At 49.9% G+C, this 22,429-nt stretch overlaps 1 protein-coding gene across 1 annotated transcript in view; it reads right to left on the bottom strand.

Moving 5' to 3' along the window:
* Window positions 1–22,429, bottom strand: part of Hk2 (hexokinase 2) — a 44,336-nt gene that overhangs the window by 11,793 nt on the left and 10,114 nt on the right. The window contains exons 2-7 of the mRNA XM_051202771.1: window positions 17,365–17,527; window positions 8,363–8,511; window positions 4,239–4,358; window positions 3,486–3,581; window positions 2,879–2,978; window positions 2,423–2,606 (exon numbers count right to left, since the gene is read on the bottom strand). Coding sequence (XP_051058728.1) covers window positions 2,423–2,606; window positions 2,879–2,978; window positions 3,486–3,581; window positions 4,239–4,358; window positions 8,363–8,511; window positions 17,365–17,527 — 812 coding nt within the window. The remainder of the gene's footprint in view (window positions 1–2,422; window positions 2,607–2,878; window positions 2,979–3,485; window positions 3,582–4,238; window positions 4,359–8,362; window positions 8,512–17,364; window positions 17,528–22,429) is intronic.

The raw sequence follows: 22,429 nt of genomic DNA, 5'->3' as shown, positions 1-22,429 counted from the left end.
ATCTTTCATAAAAATGTGTGGGCTCATTAAGCCTCCCAATGAAACACAGGAAGTATGGAATATTCTGGAACAGAATCTTGGGTAACTTAAGTTACCAAGACAGTGATTATTATTCAACTTAGAGCCAGGCATGGTGGCCCAGCTGTGGTAATGCTAGCGCACTTGGGGGATGTGGAGGTGGGAGGGTCAGAAGTTCAAGGCCAGGCTAGGCTACACGAGACACCCCCCCCCAAAAAAAAACCCACACATACACAAAACTGCTTTTGTTGGTGGTACAGTTTATTACTATTGCTTTGCCTTTTTGAAGCAGGGTCTCACATGGTAGCCCAGGCTGGCCTTGAACTCAGGCAATCCTCTTCCCTTAAGCCCCCAAGTAGTGGGATTACAGGCGCACTAACTACACCAAGCAAGAAAGTGCTCTTTTAAAATAAAATCCCAGAGCCAGCCATGGTGCCTCACACTGGTCAGCCCTGAGGGACTGACACCTAAGGACCGCCATTGTTGAAGCCAGCCAGCGCAGGCTACATAGCAAGTCTCAACACAACCTGGTGCGAGGATGTTGTCAAGAAAAATAACAGCAGCCATTTTTTAATAGCCTCATATAGAGTCAGTCCCAACAGGAAACTAAGAGGCTGCATTCAGATCTAGGTACAGATCTTCCCCCTCACCCACAGACACTGCCTTCCAAAGTGTGTGGATTCTCAAGAAAGTGGGGTGATAGCCTAGGCAGAGGTTGCAGTAAAGCTCCAGGGCAAATAGAGAGCTCAGGAATCTGGGGGGTGGGGGGGTGGACCTTGAGAGCTCCTGGGGTAACAAGGGAGCAACAACAAGGGGAATCAGTTCTGGGAGCTGAACAGCATCCAGTAATTTCATTTCCCACCACTAGGTGACACTGTGTTCTTTAGAGAGATTGCGTTTGCCTAGGGCCCTAGGATCCTGTGACCCAAGAAACTGAGCCTGGCGGACTCTATCTTTACCCTAAAGAAAGCCTCCTGGTGTCTCAGACAGGGGCTGTGTCTATCAGAGAGGAAGTACAATGTGTACTAACTAGGATGGGCCACACACCACCCAGGAGGCCCAGCAGGGGTTTGACACAGAACAGACTCGCTCAGTCCTCAAACCGGATAAAGTTAAGGAGAGCTGGAGTGAGGGCTTGAGACACCAGCAATGCCAGCATTTGGGAGGCCAAGCCAAGAGGACCAGGGTTTCTAGCTAGCCTAGGCTACACAGTGACCCTGTCAGGATGGATGGAAGGAAGGGACAGAGGGAGGGAGGGAGGGAAGGAAGGAAATTAGGCTAGAGAAATAATTCTGTGGTTAAGAGTGGGTACTGCTCCTGCAGAAGATCAAAGATAGGTTCCCAGCACCCGTGACTGCATGTAATTCTAGTCTCGGGGGATCCAGCACCCTTCCCTGGCTTCCTCAGCATAGGCATGCATGCATGAGTGCAGCCACACACACACACACACACACACACACACACACACACACCACTCATATACGTAAAATAAATCAAAGTCAATCCAGACAGCGAGTCCAAAGACAGCTTGGCTGCATGAGACTGTCCCAGCCTGAGAAGCAGCTTGGCCTCAGCTCAACACCGTAAAACTCAACACTGTCAACCAGGTTGGCTCCACGGAGGCTGACGGGGCACTGCCCTGTCAAGGGCTCTTCACAGCATGGAGTCAGTTACCCCGCAGACTTTGACTGTGGGTAAGCCAGTGCTGGCTCTTTATCCTTGGACACTTGCGAGGACACACGGCTCCTCACAGTGACATGGGTGTGCCCAGTGAGGGAAGCAGGCACTGAGTACAGGTGTCGTATCTTATAAACCTTTCAGCGCCCACATTAGACACCAGGCTAAAAAAAGGCCAAGTGTACAGACTGGCGTTTCCACATGGAGAGAGCCCTGAGACTCGGAGGCTGCCCGCCTCTGCCCCAGCCAAAAGAGCTGGGTTTTCCCGGCTTCCTTTCTAACTAAACAGAGAACAGAACTAACAGTTTTTCTAAAACTAAGCACCAGGAAGACCACAGAAAAATGGCGCATTGCTCAAAAGGTTTTGCAACTGGCCTTTTCAGCCCTTGCAACAGCCAACCCGGTTTCAAGATCTTCAGCAGAGAAGCTTAGCAAATTCAAGAACAAAGTAAGGTTGTGTCAGAGTCACGTGTAGGGCTGGAGAGATGACTCCTTTCTGCTCAGTCCGCGGCGCACGGGGGCTGACAGACAATACGGCTGCTCGAGATTCTGCCTTGGAAAGAACCCAAGACCAAACAACAACAACAACAACCATGTTGAAGGACACTGTCTTTATCTGCTTCCTATAGCTAGTGTGCCACCATAACCCTCTGGGGACAAAGCGGAAGCATGGGAACAGCCCTTCACTGTGGCAGCACCCACCCACAGGAAGGAAGGCCTCACTTACAGCTGCTTGCCGGGGTTCAGTGAGCCCATGTCGATCTCTCGGTCAAACTCAGTGCGGATGTCATTGAGCGTGCCGTCGTCCCCAAAGGCTCCCCACTCCATGTTGATGCACATGCGTCCCTCGTCACCCTCTACCGTGTCGATGTGGCGCATCTCCTCCATGTAGCAGGCATTGCTGCCCGTACCTGGCCAAAGGGAGGGACCTCCGTCTGCCCAGCGTCTGCGTGCACCGCCCTCCCTCACCCACCTCCCTCCTCGGCGTCGTATGTCTGCCTAGGGGCTGAGATTCTTCATTGCAGCCTCCTAGGGCAACAAAACACGTGAGTTCACTGCACTGCTTAACTCCACAGCACCCTGGCTTGGCCCAAAGCAGCTGAGGATTCATTCTTCCCTCCCCCACAGTCCCCATCCCCACCCGCCAGAACAGCACTGGCTTTCACAGCAGGGGCTCACTCACCCACAATGAGGCCAATCTCGCAGTTCTGGTCATCATAACCACAGGTCATCATGGTCCCAACTGTGTCATTCACCACGGCCACAATGTCAATGTCAAAGTCCTGGAGAGGATCAAAGGAACTTCATTATCACAAGGGGGAGAAAGCGGGATGCACCATGCAAGTGTTACCAACCCGGACCACAGGCAAGGAGGGCTACAGGTAGAGATTCCTCCACCTGTTCGCCATCTATGTTCATTAAGGACAGTGTCCCAGACAGCAGCAAGAATCGAGTCCGCCTTGTTGCCTTCTTCCTCCTACATACAACCAACAGACCTAACCCATCTCCTGTCTGCTCCTTTCCTCCCTCTTCAATCAACATTCCAACTTGACAGTAAGTCCTCAGGTTAAGGATTGAAGGGTGTTCCTCGCACCAAGGCCGGAGTTACTGTCCATCAAGCAAAACCCAAAAGGCATCTATCTGATCACATACAAAAGTCACTGGGCAACCCGGCAGGAATGCAGAACACTTATCCCTGAGTCCTACGAAACCACCTCATGCCGAGTCCAAGGACAGACGGAAAGATTCGGAGCAGACCCCGCAGACTGAGAGCTCCCATCCTTACTCACCCCTCTGCGCCGGATAGCCTGCCGGATCAGGTCCACCACGTCTCTGCCTTCCACGCCACTGGACTTGAACCCCTTGGTCCACGAGACCAAGAAACTCTAGAAGACCAAAGAATGATTAGTTATTTCCCACGGCTGAAACAGTGAGACTCCAACAGCACTCAGCAGAACCCTCTGTAGCTCAGAGATAACGTCATGGTTAAATCTGTACACTGTTTCCTGACTAGTCCGAGAAGGAGGAGACTCAGTTCCCCCAAAAACACTGGGACAAGCGAGTGCATATCGTGATTCCCTGCCCCTAAGAAGGGCAAAGAGGTACCGAACAGGATTCATCACCACGCATTTCTGATCTTCCTGAGGGCTGGGAACACAGTGTGCACCACCATGGCCAGTTTATGCATTTTTGGAGATGGCACCCAAGGCACTGCGTGTGCTAGGCAGGCACACGGGTCTTCTGTCACAGCCCTTTGGGTCAAAAGAGATCTTAATTTCTCATTCCTGCTAACCTGGACAGGACAAGGCTACCACAAAGTGTGTTCAGGGGCACAGGGGCGACAGACAACCTCTGCCTTTCGTGTTTCTATAACCATCCTCCACAAACACACAGGTTCCCAGGGACACAGCTCTCAGTGTTGAAAGCTCCTATGCAAAACTCCTCAGCGCCATGGCCACCACACCTGCAGAAGGCCCAGGCGTCCTCCTCCACCCTCACGACCTCAAACCCAACGCCACCGAAAGTGTCTCAGCCTGCCATACCTCATCTAGTTTCGTCTGCTGGCAAGGGAACGAGAAGGTGAAACCCAGCGGCAGCTTCTTGGCTTTGATTTGCAGCTTGTCCATGAAGTTGGCCAGGCACTCGGCAATGTGGTCAAAGAGCTAAGGAGGATACAAGCAGGGGCTGAGCAGGGCGGCAGGATGGAGGGGGAGAGGCAGACTTGGTGTGAGGGTTTACATCGAATGTCAACTTGACAGGATCTGGCGTGACCCAGAAGACGAACCTCTGAGCGTGCCTGTGAGGGGTTTCTAGATTAGGTCTGCTGAGGTGGGAAGATCTACCCCAAATATGGGTGTCACCCTTCCACAGGCTGGGGTCCTGGACTGGATAAAAAGGAATAACTGAGCTGAGCGCCAGCATCCATCTATCTCTCTGCCTTCAATGTGACCAGCCCCTCAGGTCCCTGCCCCATCCACAGACTGTATCCTCCAACCATGAGCCATGAGCCAGAATACACCCCAACTTTCCAATGTAACTTGTTACTGCAACAAAACACTTATACAAAAATGACCCAAGAGAACTCAAACCATCGCCTGCTCTCCTGTTAAAAGGAAATGACAGCTGGACCCAGTCACTCAAGTGAACACAAAGGCACAATGCTAATTAGCGCTCAGTCAGATGGAGTCTTCCACTTAAGCCTTTTATACGAATCTCCATAAGTCAGGGGACCTATAGTTACCATATGCCCCAAGGACAGAGCATCCCCTGCTGGCCGTAGTGGAAATCCGGCTTATCTTCCCAGAATGCAATGCCCATCTCACTGCCAGGAAGTGCTTTGGCACCCTGTCTCTGCTTTGGAGGAGGGACAGGATACTTTCCATTGGCTCTCTCTGAACCAACTCAACAAAAATAAGCGACCTTTATATCTTCTCTCTGTAATAGAAAGCTAATTCTCCGGGGGCAATTCTAAGAAGTTATTTCAGTTTTGTTGTTTATGTTATCCTAATTTATTTTTTATCTGTGTATGTATGTGCGTTCGTCTGCCCAGGGAGGCTGGGAGAGAGTGTCTGATCCCTTAGAACTAGAGTTACAGGTCTGTAAGTTACCCAATGTGGCTCCTGGGGTCTTGTCCCCTAATAAAGCAGCAATTGCTCTCCTAACTACTAAGTCATTTCCTTCCACAGCTCCAATTTCTGTTTTCTAAATTCAAAATGATTGACAGGGCAATGGTGGCATTGAGCAGGACCCACGCACTACTGTGCCTTGTAGGAGAATGCAGGCAACAAGCTTCCTAGAGAGAAGCGGAGGGGGAAGGCGAGATGGCCCAGAGGGTGAAGGCACGTGACCAAGCATGTGACCTGAGCTCAAACCTTAGGACCCACAGGATGGAGAGAGAGCAGGACTGCCCCATGTTGTCCTTCATGGTCTAGGAGACCAGCCATCTCTTAACAAGCCCACTGGAGTCCTGGAGCAGATTCCAACAATTAGGGATGGGGAATTAACAGGACGCCTGGCTCCCTGATGTCTGGGGTGATGAGCAGGTGTGGAGTCAGGAAGGAAGCAGCCTAATCTAGGAGGAGCTGGCCCGCACCGAACACCCACGTGGATCCTGTCCATCTGTCCCATCCTGCACAAAGTTAACCGCAGCTGACGCTGAACTTTGAACCTCCAATCCAAGGCAGGCAAGTGCACAGACAGGACCGGGCTCTTTCCACCAAGAGGGTCATCAGCAGAGACGGGCTGGGATTTTAATATACAAATGGGGCTTCTAGAGAGAGTAGAAGCTCTGACAAATATGGGGCATATTAAACAAGCTCACAGAACCCCGTTCCCAATGCGCATTAGTACACTTTTTGTTTTCCAGTGCTGGAGACTACACCTCAGACCCTGTGCGTGCTATGTGAGTGCTCTGTCACCCAGCTTTTAGCGTGAGTATCCTCCTTGTCTAAAGAAAAGTCATGCAACCATCAGTCATGGCCACTGAAGTGGCCGTTAGTTATCCAGGGTGGTTATCCAGAGCAAGATGTCTGCCCGGTCCCCAGCAGCCTTCCGGACCGAAGGCAAGAAAAAAGTCCCCGCACTCAGGAGGCTGAGCCAGGAGAATGGGGAATTTGGGACCATCCTAAGCTACCTAGAGAGCCTGTCATCAAGTTAAACTAAATCTAGCTGGCCAGTCACACTTAAAATTTGCCATGTTTCAGGTGGCTTTCCACGGGGCAGATCCACTGCAAAAATTTCTGAGTCGATGTCAAGATAAAAAAAAAAAAAAAAAAAAAAAAAAAAAAAACCTGCAGGCTTTCTAGAAGGAAAAAGAGGAGATGATTGCTCCCTTAAACTGGAAAACTAACTCTCTCTCCCTGCTATCTGAGGATCAGGATATGATGCTGGAAAAGTCAACACTTCCCTGCCATAAAAAGGCTCAAAGGGCATAAGCCTGTGCTCCAAAGGGTTCCCTTTCCTTATTGACACCAGGACCAGCTCACTCCTCTTCCGGCACACCTCAAACTCAAGCCGGGTGCGGCAGTACTGGGATCAGGAGGCTGAGGAAGGGGATGTCAATCACTCTGAACCTGAAGTCAGTGACCAGAAGACAGACAAACTTCACCCTGGACGGGTAGATTCACAGCTCTTGGGGAACCTTTGCAAGTTTGAGCTTTGATGATTTAGTTTTTAAACTAATTAAACTGCATTTTAAAAAAAGCAAAACAAAAACATTTTTAATTTCCTAAATACTTAAACCGGACTGGTGAGAAGACACTTGCTACCTACCAAGCCCGACGACCTGAGTTTGAGCCCCAGAAGCTACATGGTGGAGAGAATTGAGTCCCACAAATTGTCCTCTGACCTTTACATGCACACACACAAACAAATAAATGTAGCTAAAAAGAAAAGGAATAGAGATGGCTTTCCTTATGCTTCTAACTCAGTAATTTGGGATGTTTTTATTATTAGATGCCATATTTTAATTATTTTCAATTGGAAACAATGTCACACTATACATAGCCCAGGCTGCCTTTCCAACTCTCAATCCTACAGGCTTAGCTTCTCGAATGCCAGGATTACAGACGTGTGCCTAGCCCTGCCAATCAGAGAGACTTCAAAGTAAATTTTAACTTCTTGGATCCTGTCAAATTCTTTCTAGGTTGACATACTGCAACCAACTGTCAACTCAAGACCCAAGCCCTAGCCACGCTCTTGGGGGGAAAAGCTGCCAGGACCGTGGAGTACCTGGGTCCTTCGAGTGGCTGAAGAGTAAGTAGCCATCCATTGGATGGGGACAATTGTTCAGCACGTTGTTAGGACGCCGAAAGACATTCTCACAACTTACTTGGTTCTCAAATAAATGTCACCTGGGAGCAGGGTCCAGAATGAGAGTCAGGGGGAACATGAGGAAAAGGTGATCCCATTCTTCGTGAAGGAGGGAACAAAAACAAACAAAACAAACAAAACCAACAAACAACAACAAACAAAACACCATTGCTGGCCAGAGACTGAGGACAGGGCGGAAGAAAATTTGAAGACGAATGTGCAAAGCTGCATGGAGAGACAGCAAACACCAGTTTGCCTGCCAGTTGTGGCTCTAGCCACACCTCCCCTCTGAGCAGCCATCTCTCCCTCTACAGATCGGGGCGCTGTGCGGTGTTATCATTTGCCCAGAATCACACAGCAAGACTGTCTAATACAGGACCCAATCTTCTAGGCACCCCCTGGCCACCATGCAGGCAGTGTCTTCCTGACCACACATAGCAGTAGTCATGAGACACTTGTCAGCAGAACTAGAATGCCCACAGTTCCAGGTATCCAACTTCCAAAGAATGCAGGCTGACCCTCATGGCCACGTACGCCCAAAGACAGACAAATGGTCTGAAAATATCTCCCTCGGCTCACAATCAGAACTCCTTTTCCCAGGAGCGACCTGATTGGTGGAAGAAACCCAATTGGGGCTGTTGAGGGTCCCACCTCTCTCCAGCCAGCCAATGTGGCCTCCTTACTGCCAAGTGCATTCTGGGCATACAATATGGCAGGGATAGTCAGGGCTCCCACTGTGGGAAACTTTACAGCTGGAACAGTGTCCAGGATGTCTTAAAGACCGTCCTGTGGTGAGAAGACTCAGTGTTCCGCGGGTATGGGTAGCTCAGCTGCTGCCTCAGCGGGAAGAGGGTACCTGGGTTCCACTGCCCCGCATGATGTCCTCGGGGATGGCGTAGATTTGGTTTTCCATCTCCACCTTCTGGAGGCCATTGTCTGTCACCCTTACTCGAAGCACACGGAAGTTGGTCCCTCCAAGGTCCAGAGCCAAGAACTCTCCATGTTCTGTAGACAAACGGGAGGGGGCACTGTCAATTTGCAGAAAGGCAAGATCAAACTGCTTCCTGGGAACCAGTCAAGGCGTCAAACCCAGAGACCCTCCATGGGTGGGAGCCCTCACGTGGTTCATCCCCCTCCCCCACCAGAGACAGTCTCACAGCATCCACTGGGAAAACACCTCCCACCAGATTGACCCCATCCCACCAGGAAACCAGCAGCTGGGGTAGGGAACACTCAGATGCTGGTTAATAACACAGGCAGCTTCAGGGAGGCGCAGAGTACTGAGAGGCCTGAAGCCCACAGCACGGCCAAGATGGCAGGCCGCCGGAGCCAGGAGAGGAAGCAAACCCCCCCCCCCACACACACACACACACACTGTAGCCTCTCCCAGCCATCTGCTACCCTCGCCTTCTCTGGAGGGGTAGGGTCAACACTGAGCCTCTTATCTGGTTGGGAGGGTCAAAGACCTGTTCTTACTAAATAAACTAAAAACTTAAGCCATGCCTTGCAGCCTCCCTCGAATGGCCGCATCTTACCAGCTCCCTGAACGCGGCCTCTAAAAAGCAAAGCAGACACTTGGGGTAGGCAGGCATCAGCCATCCGAGGTTCCTCAGGACTCACACACACACACACACAAGGTCCGGTGCATGGCTAGCGAAACCCACATTACATATGAGACAAGCCATGCCTGGCTACTTTTTAGCCTAGAGCTCCTTTTACCCAAGGCATGTGGGATTTGGTTTCTTGACCTCTGCTCTCTAAAAATGGTAGCATCATACTTGCCACAACTGCCATAAGGGAACCGAGGAATGTCCCTAAATCACCCAGAAAGATCCATGGCGAGAACTTAAAAGACACAGTATAAACACCAGACTCGTGGCAAACTGGGTCTCACACCCAGACCCCAAATGGCAAGGGACGCGAAAGACTCCTTTCCAGGAAAAGCCCCTGGCGTCAGGGCGGGGTGACTTCAGCATTCTTATAGGTACACGCTTCCCATTGCCTACTGGGCTTCGGAAGGCATCGCCAACACTCACCCCAGACGCCAGTCCCCTCCCCGTGGCCTCAGATGACTTTTCTAGACACTAGAGCACTGAGCCTCCACTGGCTGTGGGGCCTCAGCCAGATTCTAGGAAACTTTGCTATGTGGCGGTTGTCAGGGGGATGAAAGAGAAAAATCAGGGGTGAGCTGCCTCATCAGCACTCTGAGATCTGGGATACACACGATCCGCTGAATCAGTCACCGGCCGTGGGGGACGGAGGTGGCCGGCACTGCCTCTGGCTGGTTATGAAGACCGGCCCAGCTGGAATCAGCCCAGCATGGCTCCATCAGGAATGTGATTCGCTGTATTTTCTGGTGGACTAATAATGGAGCACCGGTAGGAGCTGAGGGATGCTCACTATTCTTTCAGAATATGCCCCTCTCCTCGTCAGCACACGCTTCGCACGCTCACATGGCCAAGGGCTGGGCCCTCTGAGTTCAGAACATGAGGCAGTGACTCTAGTAATCCTACGATGACCCCCACAGGGCAATGGAGGGACCCAGTCTTCCAGGCCCAGTCTCCATGGCTCATGACCATTAAGCGACAAACTTTATACACACGGTGGCCAGGACTCATGAGTTCTGGCTCAGCAGTGCCTGGGCACCGCATGGAGCTCTCTGGCCATGCCCCCGCCCCCCACCTACAGAACTCACAGCTTACAGCACTGACTTCCTTCTCACGGTACTTGTGAGGTTTTGATGAAATGTGAACCAGGTTGTACATGAGCGCATGGACACAGAGATGGCCCTGGCAAAACGTCGTCCGTCCTTCATTATCGTTCCTTGGTCTGAAAGCTCTTCTCTTAACTCTTCTTGACCACTCTGAATCTCCAAGACATTCCAGAATAGCGCTCGTGGGAGCATGCGACGGATTGTGAGCGGCAAATGCGTCTGTGAGACTATAGCAGGGCAGGAGAAAGCTCCTGATGCCAAGAGCAGTTTCTTAGCCCAGCATGGTGATGCACTCATGAAAGCCCGACTCGTAAGAGGCAGAAACAGAGTTAGACCTCCTCAGCTGCGCGCTGGTGGGGCAGGAGACTTCTTACATCACAGCCAGGGTTGAAGACATGGCTTGCAGGTCGGGACAGCACAGCTCCTCTTCCAGAAAATCTGAGGCTGGCTCCCAGAGCCAGCATTATGTTGCTCCCCACCACCTAAAACTCCAGGTCTAAGGGGCCAGACACCCTCTTCTAGTATCCCCAGGCACTGCATTTACACAATGCACACACATACAAATGAGTAAAAATAAATTAAGCTAGGCATAGTGGTACACAACTTTAATCTGGAGGCGGAGGCAGGTGGGTCTCTGTGAGTTTGAGGAGATAGCCTGGTCTAAATAGTGAGCCTGGGACAGCCTGGGTTACAGAAATACCCTACCATAAAATAAATTTTAAAATAATACCTAATAAGATACACCTTTAAAAGGGTGCCAAGAAACTACTGGCAAAGAACCCAGTAGAGCCTGCAGAGAATGCTAAGTAACCACAGTTGGTTTTTGAGGCAACTTACTACAACTTACTCCAATCATTAAATAAGATGTTTGATGCAACGGTACCGGTTTTATGAGATCAGGTCTGGTGACTTTTCATATTGTTAAGCTTGCCTGCTGTTCTCGCTAGATCATAACTTCCACTTTTTAAAAAGATAAAATACAAGAGCTGGTAAGTAGGCTTACCAGGTAAAGGTGACTGCCGCCAAGTCTGACAACCCGAGTTTTTGATTCCCGGAACCCACGTGACGGAAAGCAACAATGCATTCATGCATGTTTGCCTCTGACTTCCATGTTCCCTTTGTGGTATTCACATACACACAAAAGCACACGCACACGCATTCCAGCATACATACACTCTAGCGCACACACACAATGAACAAATAAGTGTAATTTAAAAAAAAAAAAATTAAACGTGCTGGGAGCAGTTAGTGGCACATGCCTTTGATCACAGCAAATATTCAGACCCAGGGTTGCCTAGCCAAAGGATTTTTCTACGATGAGTAACAAGCTGCTCAAAGGAAAGTTGTAAACCCTCAAATAGGGAATTCTTCGCTTACAATGCCAAGAGTATAAAACCTGGAGGCAATAGCAACCACCCCCCCAACTGGGTGTCAGGAAGTGGTGCTCCTGAAGCTGAGTCACTTGGTTAAGGTCACAAAGGGGTGAACGAGAGAGAGAGCTAGGGTTTGATGCCAAGGCTTCCAACTCTAAAGCCGGTGCCTGCCCTTGAGGACCACACCCTCCTCTTTAGTGACTCTCATTCCTGGAAGCCACAGAGTAGCGAGGAAAGACACCATCATCTCCACCAGGAGCCCGAGCTCACCCCTTGGAAGCTAGATCTTCCTTAGTGAGAAGGTAAAGGCAAGCAGGCCCTTGTCTACAGAACCTGCTGAAGCTTGCTATGTGGGCTGTGTACTCTCTCTTGTATCATACCAAACCTCTGTACCCACCTCACAGGACACTGCAGGTCTCTCTAAGATGTTCTTCATGTAAAAACACCCCCACACATAAAATAATACATAAAAAATAATAGTTCTATCCACAGCTCAGGTACCAGTGACAGAGTCTCGGGGTAGTGCCATACTCCATCACATTGCCCAACGGGAGAAGGGCGAAGCTGCTCCCTCCATCCGTTCCGTTTGGTGACTCACTTCCCAGCCCATACAACCGGCAGCCCACTTCCAGTTTGACTCTTATCAGATACATAAGGTCAGGGAGATAAGGGTTCCAACTTCTACTGGGAACTCACCTGTCACAGGGCAACACCAGGCTCTGAAATGGCAGCTGGCCAGCCATCTCAAACAGGTAGTCAATGTCACCTGAGGTAACACGACATCGGTAATTGATCTGAGCAACTCATCACTCCAGGGTTGTTTTAAAACTTCTACCAGGTGATCTGGTACCTGATGACATCTGGGTTCTTGTTTGTTTTGTTTTGTTCTGAAGGTTGAGGGATAGGGGCCAGCTGAATGTTCCAGCAGGGTCTATTTTCAACCATTTGGTACTTGCTACTAATGAAAATAGATCGCCACCTGCTTCAGCACAGGAGGCCCAGCCAGAGCCCTTGCTTTGCAATCAAAAGGCGGCCGGGCTTATGTTTCGAAGCTGCAGTTTCAAAGCTGGGTCAGGGTTGGGGCTGGAGCATGATTCCTAAGACCCGACGGCAGGTGATTAAATGATGGGTTCGGGAGCCCCGTCTAAAACAAGGGGTATCCCACATGGTTCCCATGGCTCTTCTAGGCATGCTTGAAGATGGCAAGGTCTGTCTGCGGCAGGGATTAGGGAGAGACTAAATAATAACTCAGCTCCTGACCTCATCTCCAGGTTTGTCTCTCCTCACTACGTCTGTTTCTTCCGGGGGTTTCCGCACCCTAAGATCCCATTTAGTTAAATTTAGAACTGAGGGGCATTCCCCCAAAATAGAGGTCTGGTCATTTCAAGAATGTTCATTTGGGTTCTGTTTACATTTATTTATGTTGTGTGGATGTGGCCTTTAGAGTCTGTCTGTCTTCTCCTTCCACCATGGCAGCTCCAGGAACGAAACGCAGGTTGTTGAGCTGCCTTTACCTACTGAGCCATCCCACCATCCTTCACTTTGAGATCTTTGATGAGGCCTCACTCTGCAGCCCAGAGACCTCATGGAAATACTTAGATTGATAGAAATGGGTTAATATTTAAGACAGAGCTAATAAGAAAGCTAGTAACAGGCCAACAGCTTTATATCTAATACAGCATCTCCGTGTGTTATTTGGCGCGGCTGTGGGACCAGGCTGCTGGGAGAACACCCACCCCTACCCGTCCTACAGTAGCTAGGACCAGTGGCCTCTGGGGACACTGCTATATATGGCCCTATCCAAGAAACAACAACAAAATCAATACAACAAATGATCAGGTATTTGACTCAGTACCCAACATAGAGCGCCCGCCGCCCACTATGAGGCCATCAGCACAGTCTTTGCTCAGATTGTCGGCACCACGAAAACCCACTTATTAACTTGCTCATGCACTCACTGTTGACTCAGGCCTCCGTTGCATGGATGTCTGTACGATACACAGCAACCAAGATAAGGGGCGTCAGCAGCTCCCACACAGCCTATCATCCCCTTTATCACACCTTGTGCTTACATTATTCTGCCCACTTATCACTCTCTAATTGTCCCATCTGCGTAAGCTTTGTCTCCCCGAGGACAATTCTTACTCTTCAAAGGTAGGAGTGTGGCACACCCCTGCCTCACAGACAGGTGACAGAGCCTTGGAGAGAACTTTGTGGTTCAGACTGAACCAGAGTTCCCAGAAGAATGATGTCATTTTACCCTAGCTAGGCACGCGGGAGGTACACAGAGCATAAAACCGTTGGTGTTACGCTCTTCAGGGCTGGGCACTGGCTCTGAGCTGGCTGAGTTGAAATCCCAATGCTACCACCTGCTTGCTATGGGACTAACCTCTGTAGAGCACCTAGCTTTGAGACCCTAGGAGTGCCGTATCATGGGACTATCTGTTATCTGGTACGCACGGTCCAGATTCTGTCTCACTGACTTCAGGATGGATGTGGCCATTCCTAGTGCAAGGATGCTTTGAAGGATTTCAGTTTCATTTATGTCCAACGACCAGAGGGTTATGTGTCTTCTGGCAACTCATTATGTTGTGAGATCAGTACTTAAGGTATGCTTATTTGCATAAGGCGTTGTGCGGTATTCCTTCAGGCATTATAAACAACACCGCTAGGAACAAGGGAGCTTACTCAAGGTATACAGGTGAGCTGTCATATACACCACTTGTCACCTGCCTGTCACACAGCCTAAACCACCAGCACAACCTTATTATTTCAAAAGCTTTTGAGTTGAACACTTGCTATACACACACACACACACACACACACACAGAGAGAGAGAGGGGGGGGGCAGGCACTCACATGCGCACACTCACACACACCTGTAACTTAGGCTACTGCTTGACTCCTGGCCCAACCTGTCATGAGTGGTGTGAACTTGGACAACTTTCTTGACCATCCAAGCCTCATGCTCTGAAAAGGGTGAATAAAAATCCTTTAGGGTCTGAAGAGATGGCTCAGAAGGTAAAGGCACTTGTTTTGTTTGTTTTGTTGCCTAGCCTGACAACCTAAGTTCCATCCCCAGCACCCATGTGGGAGAAGGAAAGGATGAACTTCAGCAAGTTGTCCTCCATACTCACTCAAGTGAGCACACACGCACACGCACTAAATAAACATAAAAATAAATAAAAACATACCTCACAGAATTTGTTTACATAAATGAATTGGAGCTGGAGAGGTAGCTCAACAGTTACGAGCACTTACTGCTCTTATAGAGGACCCAGGTTCAATTCTCAGTGCCCACATGATGGCTCACAGCCTGTAACTCCAGTTCCAGTGGACCCAATGCCCTCTGCTGCCCTCCCAGAGGACCTAACATACACATGGCACACAGGCATGCAAGCAAAATGCTCACACATGGAAAATTAATAAATCTTTAAAAAATTAACACATGTAGATGCTCGGGCTTAGTCTCTAGTTCATAATAGGTACTTCTTCAATATTTTAGGTGCTTTCTTAGCAAAATACGGGCTATCCTTCAAAAGTCAATACATTTATCAGAATGTCAAATTGAAGCATAGACATAAGAATGAGACAGGAGCGAATGATAAACACACCAATCTAGAGGGCACAGCAGAACTCCCAAGGTTCCGCCCCCACCCCCGACTACAAGGGGCTTTTTAAAGGCCTGGAAACCCACACACATTGAACAATGACCCTGAACAAGAACACAAGCTCCGTGTTGGGGCCAGGCTGGGTCACGAGGCTTCAGCAAATACACTTATTTTAGGAATAGTACAGAGTCTTGTCAAACCAGATCTCAGAGCCTCTCAGTGCTCCTCAAGGACACACGGTGATCCAAGGTCAGGTGCCAACACGGACCAGCCCTCCACAGCCTGAACCCTGCACATCCTGTGCTGGCCACTGGCTGGCTTCTTAAGGGTTGTCCCTCCCTCAGATTCTCAGGAGCCCACTTCTTAATTCTTCCAGTGGCTTGGGGTCTCTCCGCGATTCCAAGATAAAGAGCTCACACTGGCGCTTGGGGTCTCTCCGCGATTCCAAGATAAAGAGCTCACACTGGCACCCCCCCCCCACCTTCTTTGTCCCTCAAAGCGCTGCTCTAGAACACCCGGTCCCCGTGACAAATGAACAAGCTCGGCCTTCCTCTACCTCCAGGGTTGCTGCCACCCAAGCCACTGTGCAGATTCAAACTCCCTGGCATTCACTCTGAATCTTCTCTCCCCTGTCCACCACAACCCACCCCCAGGACCATGACTGTGCCTCCCAGATCCTCCAACCTGTGCTGACGAACCAGCGTGGGCACAAAGATTCCATTCACAGCCCTCAGAAGTTTCCATCGTCTCCACCACAGAAGGACAACTCTACATTTTCAGGCCCACATGCGAGGCTTTCTGGAAAACCACCCATCTGTTGTGTGGCTACTTCCTTTCACTGGAAAGTTCCCTCCAGGAGTGAGGTTGGGAAGACTCGGGGAGCTGGTGGATATAGAAGGCTCAGGAAGTTAACTAAACTTAGCAAGACCAGAGCCACAAATACAAAAGGCCCTTCCCCGAAGGCTATACAGGCAGTAGCAGAACACTGAGAGAAGGAGACCTCGGAGCTGCCTGCTAGCTCTTTAGCTTGTGAGGACTGCAGCTTCCTAAGTGGTCACCCATGCTGGGGTGGGCTTGGCTGGCATGCAGCTGGCTTTGTATCCCCATGCTCCTATAGGGGCCCCAATAAACTCATTTGCTCACCAGGCTGGATTTTGGTGAGATTGTTTCTTTGGTCTGGGCAGATGGATGTTTGTTCACCTCTCCCCAGAAAGTCACGTAAGACTACCTTTCCAATAGCAATCTCCATTAGTATAATGCAAGCCTCTGCTTAGTGGCATCGTGAGAGAGATTATTCAGACAGAATGAACACAGCTCAACAGCATCTTATCTCCACCTTAGGAGCTGGAGAGGTGCCTCAGCAGTTAAGAGCACTGGCTGCTCTTCCAGGACCTGGATTCTACTGCCAGCACCCACAAGGCAGCTCCCAACTGTCTATAAATCCAGACAAAATATTCATACACATAAAAGTAAGACAAATGTCTTTAAGAAATAGTACTGGGATATATACAATGGCTCTTTACAATTTTCCCAGTTTACTTAAACTTAAAGGACTTTCTCGTGTGGCTCATGAAACAATTTAAACACTGTAGGGCACTGGGCACAGGCTGGCCCGAGAGAGCCCAACCATGGCTGTCATGGTTATCCATCACCACTGTACGATATCTATGTGGGACTTGGAAACCCAAACTGAGCCAGGAACCCTTGGCTCAGCACTTGAGCAGATAGGAAAGCAAATGGCTGTGGGCAGTACACTGGAAGGGTTTGAAAAAGAGTTCTGACCCTGGCCGTCCAAGCAGTCAGATGGCCATCCCACCCCACAGCCTCCTACCCACCTCCCAATGTTTGCATCAACCAATGCCGATTTCTAAGGGTGAAACCGAGAGCCCTCCTTGACTGGGGCTGTAGAGACGGCTCAGCAGTTAAGAGCACCAGAGGACCTGAGTTCAATTCCCAGCACCCAAATGATGGCTCACACCATCTGTAATGAGATCTGGCTCCCTCTTCTGGCCTGCAGGCATACATGCAGGCAGAATACAATATTACACCTCCCCCCCCCCACCAAAAAAAATCCTTAACTGAGACTAGTTCTCCGTGTCCCTGCACACACACACACACACACACACACACACACACACACACACACACACACACACAGTACCTGTCCCATCCGGAGTTGATCTCACAAAGGTGGGCAGCATTTTCACAGCTGCGGTAGGGTGCGTGGTGGCTCCTAGTCCTTTTTCCATCTCCTTCCGGAACCGCCTAGAAACCTCCAGAAGGGTCTCATCTGAGAGACGCATGTGGTACAGATACTGGTCAACCTGAAGTGGAGACAATAGATACCAATGGGTTAAAGGAAACAATAGCTTTCAAGAGTCAGGCTTGTAACCCAGGCACTCGGAAGCCGGAGGGAGGCTGAAGCGGAAGGGTTGGATCCCAAGGCAGCCTGAGCAACATAGTGAAAACCTCTCGTCTTCTCACGAGCTGGCAGCTGGACTCCACCTAAAGCTCTGTGGTGGGGCCCTTCGTAGCATGTGCAAGACCTGCAAGAAAGAAGGCAGGCAGCACAACAAAACAAAACCTACCAGGCCTGGTGTGTTCCCAGACTCTAACAGTCTGGAGGAGAGCAGTTCAAGGTCACCCTCTTGACACGCAAGGCCAGCTTAGACTCATAAAAGTGAACCCAAAAAAAAAAAAATAAATAAAGTAAAACAGCTTAAGGTCATTTCTAGAGAACAGAGAGCTAGAGGAAGACAGCTGGGAAAAGTTATTTTCAAGTAAATTAAATTAAAATAGCAGCATCCTGTAACGGAGGCTCATGGCCTCTTCTCTTGCTGCCAAAACTGGCCTCACCCGAACAGCCAGTCCCGTCAAGCCAATCACCCCTCACCCCAGGGCTAGCAGCCATCACCTGCTCCCTGGTTTTTACACAATCCTCAGCTCTATTTTTAAATCTCCCGTCAGTTTCCAACCCCTACCCAGACTCTCCTGTCCCTGTGTTCAATGTTAGGGTTTTCCCACTGAGATAAGAATGGCCCCCATAGGGTCATATACTGGAATGCTTAGTCACCAGGGAGAGGGACTGTTTCAGAGATCAGAAGGGTTATGAAGAATAGCATTGTTGGGAGCAGGTGAGGTCTTGTTGGAGGAAGTCTTTCCCTGGGGGTGAGCTGAGGTCACCACTATCGGGCCCAGTGTCTCTCCCGTCTCTGTCTCCCCATCTCATTAGGACATAGCTCTCAGCTACTGCTACAGAGCCATGCTTGCCCGACTCTCGCCATGATGAAACTGGAAACCAGCCCCTAGTAAAATGCTTCCTTTTTCAAGAGTTTCCTTGGTCACGGTGTCTCTTCACAGCAATAGAACCATGACTAAGGCAGCCATCAAACATCCTAAGCCCCATATAAGCCAGCCTCTGCCCACTTCCTACTCACAGGACATGTCTCTGCTCTTCACACACACTCTGTCTGTGGAGTGCTGTCCTCTGCTGCACCGAGGACCCTGAAGACCTCTCTGGAGCCTGCACTGGCCGCCCTGAACACCCAGGCCTCCAGCTATTCCAAGGACTTGAGCTTTTTCTTACCCCATACCTAACCCGTAATTTGGAACTTTCAATTTAGTTCCAACCTGATGAACCCTCCTAACAGGCTTTTAACCCTAACTTACTGAACACCATAGCTAGGAGACGGTATGCTAAAGATCACTAGCAATTCACTCTTGTGATGAGGGGCTGTCTAGGAGTACATAACCCAAGAACCCCCCAACACAGGGCAGTCGATCCTTCTCTGGACGGACATCATCACAAATGTGAAATGTGGCAGAATCAGAGTCCCCACACACTTTACTATTTCCAGAAAGGAGAGACCCAGAAAGCTCCCAGACACTCCATCTCCACCATTTGCCAAGGAGGTAGATGGAACCCTTTGCCACTTCCTCTGTGTGAAGTTAGTCTACAAAAGAGCAAATTCCACAGCAATCTCTCTTGGCTTATCTTCAAACTTCCTGAGTGTGTGTGTGTGTGTGTGTGTGTGTGTGTGTGTGTGTGTGTGTGTGTGTGTAGGACACCATGCATTTACAGGTCTTCTTCCTTGCAAGGTAAGTGCTTTACCAACTACACTCCCCCCAATCTTTGAGGTTTTAATTGCTAATTGTTCTCGTTCTTAACTCCAAGAACGGAGTTAAAGGCTTCCCTTTATTCAAGTCTGTTACCCTTTGCTCAGGAGATCATATCACCTTTCAGTAGCAGATAAAAACGATAATGGCACTGTGGCCACTAGGAATGGGTAATCACTAACAGGCTTGCTTACCAGAAGTAACTTAAGGCCCCAACTGACCTGAGGGCCACTGTCTTTGAAAGAGCGTCTACAACCCCTGGTGGGCCTGAATTTCACTCTTTGGTGGGTGCACTACACTGATGAATGACAGCCAAGGAAAACGGAAGTGGAAAGCGGGTGCAGGAATGAATGCTGTTTCCAGAATCCTTTCATTCCTCCCCCAGAGGGTCAGGAACATATGCCTGGTGTCACAGAAGATCCCTTTTGGGGTGGGAAGGGAGGGGCTGGCTAGATTTTACTATTATTACACACGGCACTGGGACATCAACCAGCCAAAACACAAGCATTTTTAGAAAGGGGAGCCGTAGGGTAACACACGCTAAAGTGGAGTGAACGTCTATGTTTTATCACAGTGCCTCTCTTATCCGAGTCCCCAGACTTCAGGCTGAACGCTTTCAAACCTGCAGCTGCTTCCCTCATTCCAGAGTCTAGAAGCCCTGCCTTCAGCCACAGCCAAATCAATCCCTGATAACTTCTGCAGCCACTTGTGATAAGAGTTCCCAAACTTGGTCGCTGTCCAGAATCACATGAGGCGTTTGCAGAAGCCTCTTCTGTGTTTGCGGGGCTGTTGTTTTTGGTCAGTGTGTTTGCTTATTTTGCCTTGCTGGTTTTGTGTTTGTTTGTTTTGATTTGATTTGGGGGATAGACAGAGGACAAGCTGGGTGGGTAGGGAGTTGGAGAGGATCTGGGAGGAGCTGAAGGAGGGGAAAAGCCGTGACTGAAATGTTTCATATGAAAAAGATAATGATGATGATTTAGTAAGCCCCAAGTGCAGGTGGTACAGGCCTTTGATGCCAGCATTTGAGGGTGTAAGAATTTCAAGGCCATCCTTGGCTACACTAAAAATTCCAGGATGGCCTAGGCTCTAAACATTTATTCCAGGATGACCAAATGAACACTTCTAGGCTTGAGGGATCTATCTGATAGCCCAACCCCCATCCCGAGCAGGCTTCCAGGTGTTACTGGGATCATAATTGGCCGGGTTCCTGTAGCCAATGTTGCCTTAGGTCGGTCATTTTCTATTCTGCCAAGTGTTTCTTTCAGGCCTGTACAAGCTATAATCCCAGCACCCAGCACCCAGGCTCAGAACTCAGCACCCAGGACTCAGCACTCAGGAGGGCAAAACAGGGGAGACTGCAGCAAGTTGGAAGCTAGCCCGAGCTACAGCGTAAGTTCTAGGCCAGCTATTGAGTGAGAATTTGCCCCCCCAAAAAAAGGAATGGAGGCTGGGGATAACTCAGCTGGCAAAGTCCCCTTGCAAACACAAGGACCTGAATCCCACCCCAAGAATCCATATTTTCAAAAGCCAGGGGGCTGGGGAGATGGCTCAGAGGGTAAGAGTATTGCTTGCTCTTCCAGAGCATCAGGGTTCAATTCACAACCACCTGTAACTCCAGTCCAGAGTACTCAGTGCCCTCTTCTGGACTCCTGTGCACCAGGCATCCATACACAGAAAGGAAAGGAAGAAATCCTACCCAGCATTGGAGGTGGAGACAGAATCTAACCTAGCCAAACTGGCAAGTCCCAAACCAAGGGAAAACATTTAAAAACGGATTGTAATAGAAAAGCAACACCCAAAAATGAATGTCCTATGGCCTCCACACACAGGTGTACACATTCACACACAAGAAGAGGAAAGAAAAGCCAGAAGTTGGGACATCAAGCCAAGGAGAAAATAACCCAGTGTTGACTGAGCTAGGCTTGTGACGATCTATCGCTTTCTGGGGAGAGATTTAAGTAGTTGGGACTAGCAAAGAGGAACCATTCAGGCCAGTTCTCACTGAAGCGAGGGCCTCGGCATCGAAAACTCAGTATGTAAACCCCAGCTGCACCACACACAAACGTGTACAACATTGGAGAGGTGTGACAGCGTCTCCACTATAATAAAGTGGGGTGAAGAGTCCCCCAGTCAAGACAGGATTGGAATGCCAAGCATAAAGCTGTCTCCCTCCCCCGTTCCCTTTAGGTCTCTATCTGAATGGGAGGTGGGAAACAGGATGGGGGGGGGTCATAGGAAGGCCTGAGCGAAGCTGGCTGGGGTCAGAGAAGAGAAAGCTGCCAGGCTACCCAGGGCAGGGTGTGTGGGCCTCAGAGATAACGCTTCAAGCTGAGAGCCTCAGCGATGCTGAGATTAGAACTTCCTCATTGGGCAATTCATTCTCCTACAGCTCCAGTCTGGCATGACTCCCTCCAGAGTTGGAGGTCGAGGCAGGACAGGCTCTAAAGCAAAGCAAACCCTGCTGTGTGGCGGCGGCGCATCATTACTCCCAGCAATAGGGACACAAAGATGTTGAGACTACCCTGGTCTACACAGCAAGTTCCAAGGGTTACACAGAGAAACCCTGTGTCCAAAAAAAAAGGGAGGGAGGCAGGCAGGGAGGAAGGGGGGAGGGAGGGAGAGGAAGGGAGGGAGGGAGGGAGGAAGGGAGGGAGGGAGGCAGGCTTCAGCTCACAGGTGTCCCATGACTCTGGCATCTACAGCCCTGTCCAGAAGGGAAGCTGGACCCATCCAGGCCTTCAAACACTCCTCATCCCTCCAGCTGCCCAATGAGGGAGGAAGCATGGAGCATGCACGTCGGCTCACATCTATGATCCCAGCATTAGGGAGGCCTAAACCAGGAGAATCACAAGTTGAGGTCAGCTTTGGCTGCAGAGCAAGGCCTTGTCTCATCAAACAAAACAGAAATCTTGAGAAGGAAGAAACACGAAGACCACTGGAACATTCTGAAGCTGCCTTGTTGTTGGCTGGTCCTCCCTCAGCCAGGCAATCCCCGGCAGGGTTCCGTGTCAGCACATTTGGTGCCGAATCACCATGCTTCCTGCCACAGGCCAATGAGAGGAACATCCGGGTCCTGAAGGATCCTGTCCTTTAGCATTGATTTTCAGGAG

The sequence above is a fragment of the Phodopus roborovskii genome, unplaced genomic scaffold (genome assembly GCF_943737965.1).
Source record: "Phodopus roborovskii unplaced genomic scaffold, PHOROB, whole genome shotgun sequence".
NCBI classification, from domain to species: Eukaryota; Metazoa; Chordata; class Mammalia; order Rodentia; family Cricetidae; genus Phodopus; species Phodopus roborovskii.
Note: the sequence above shows the minus strand (reverse complement) of the source record. Positions and strands in the feature narration are given on the sequence as shown.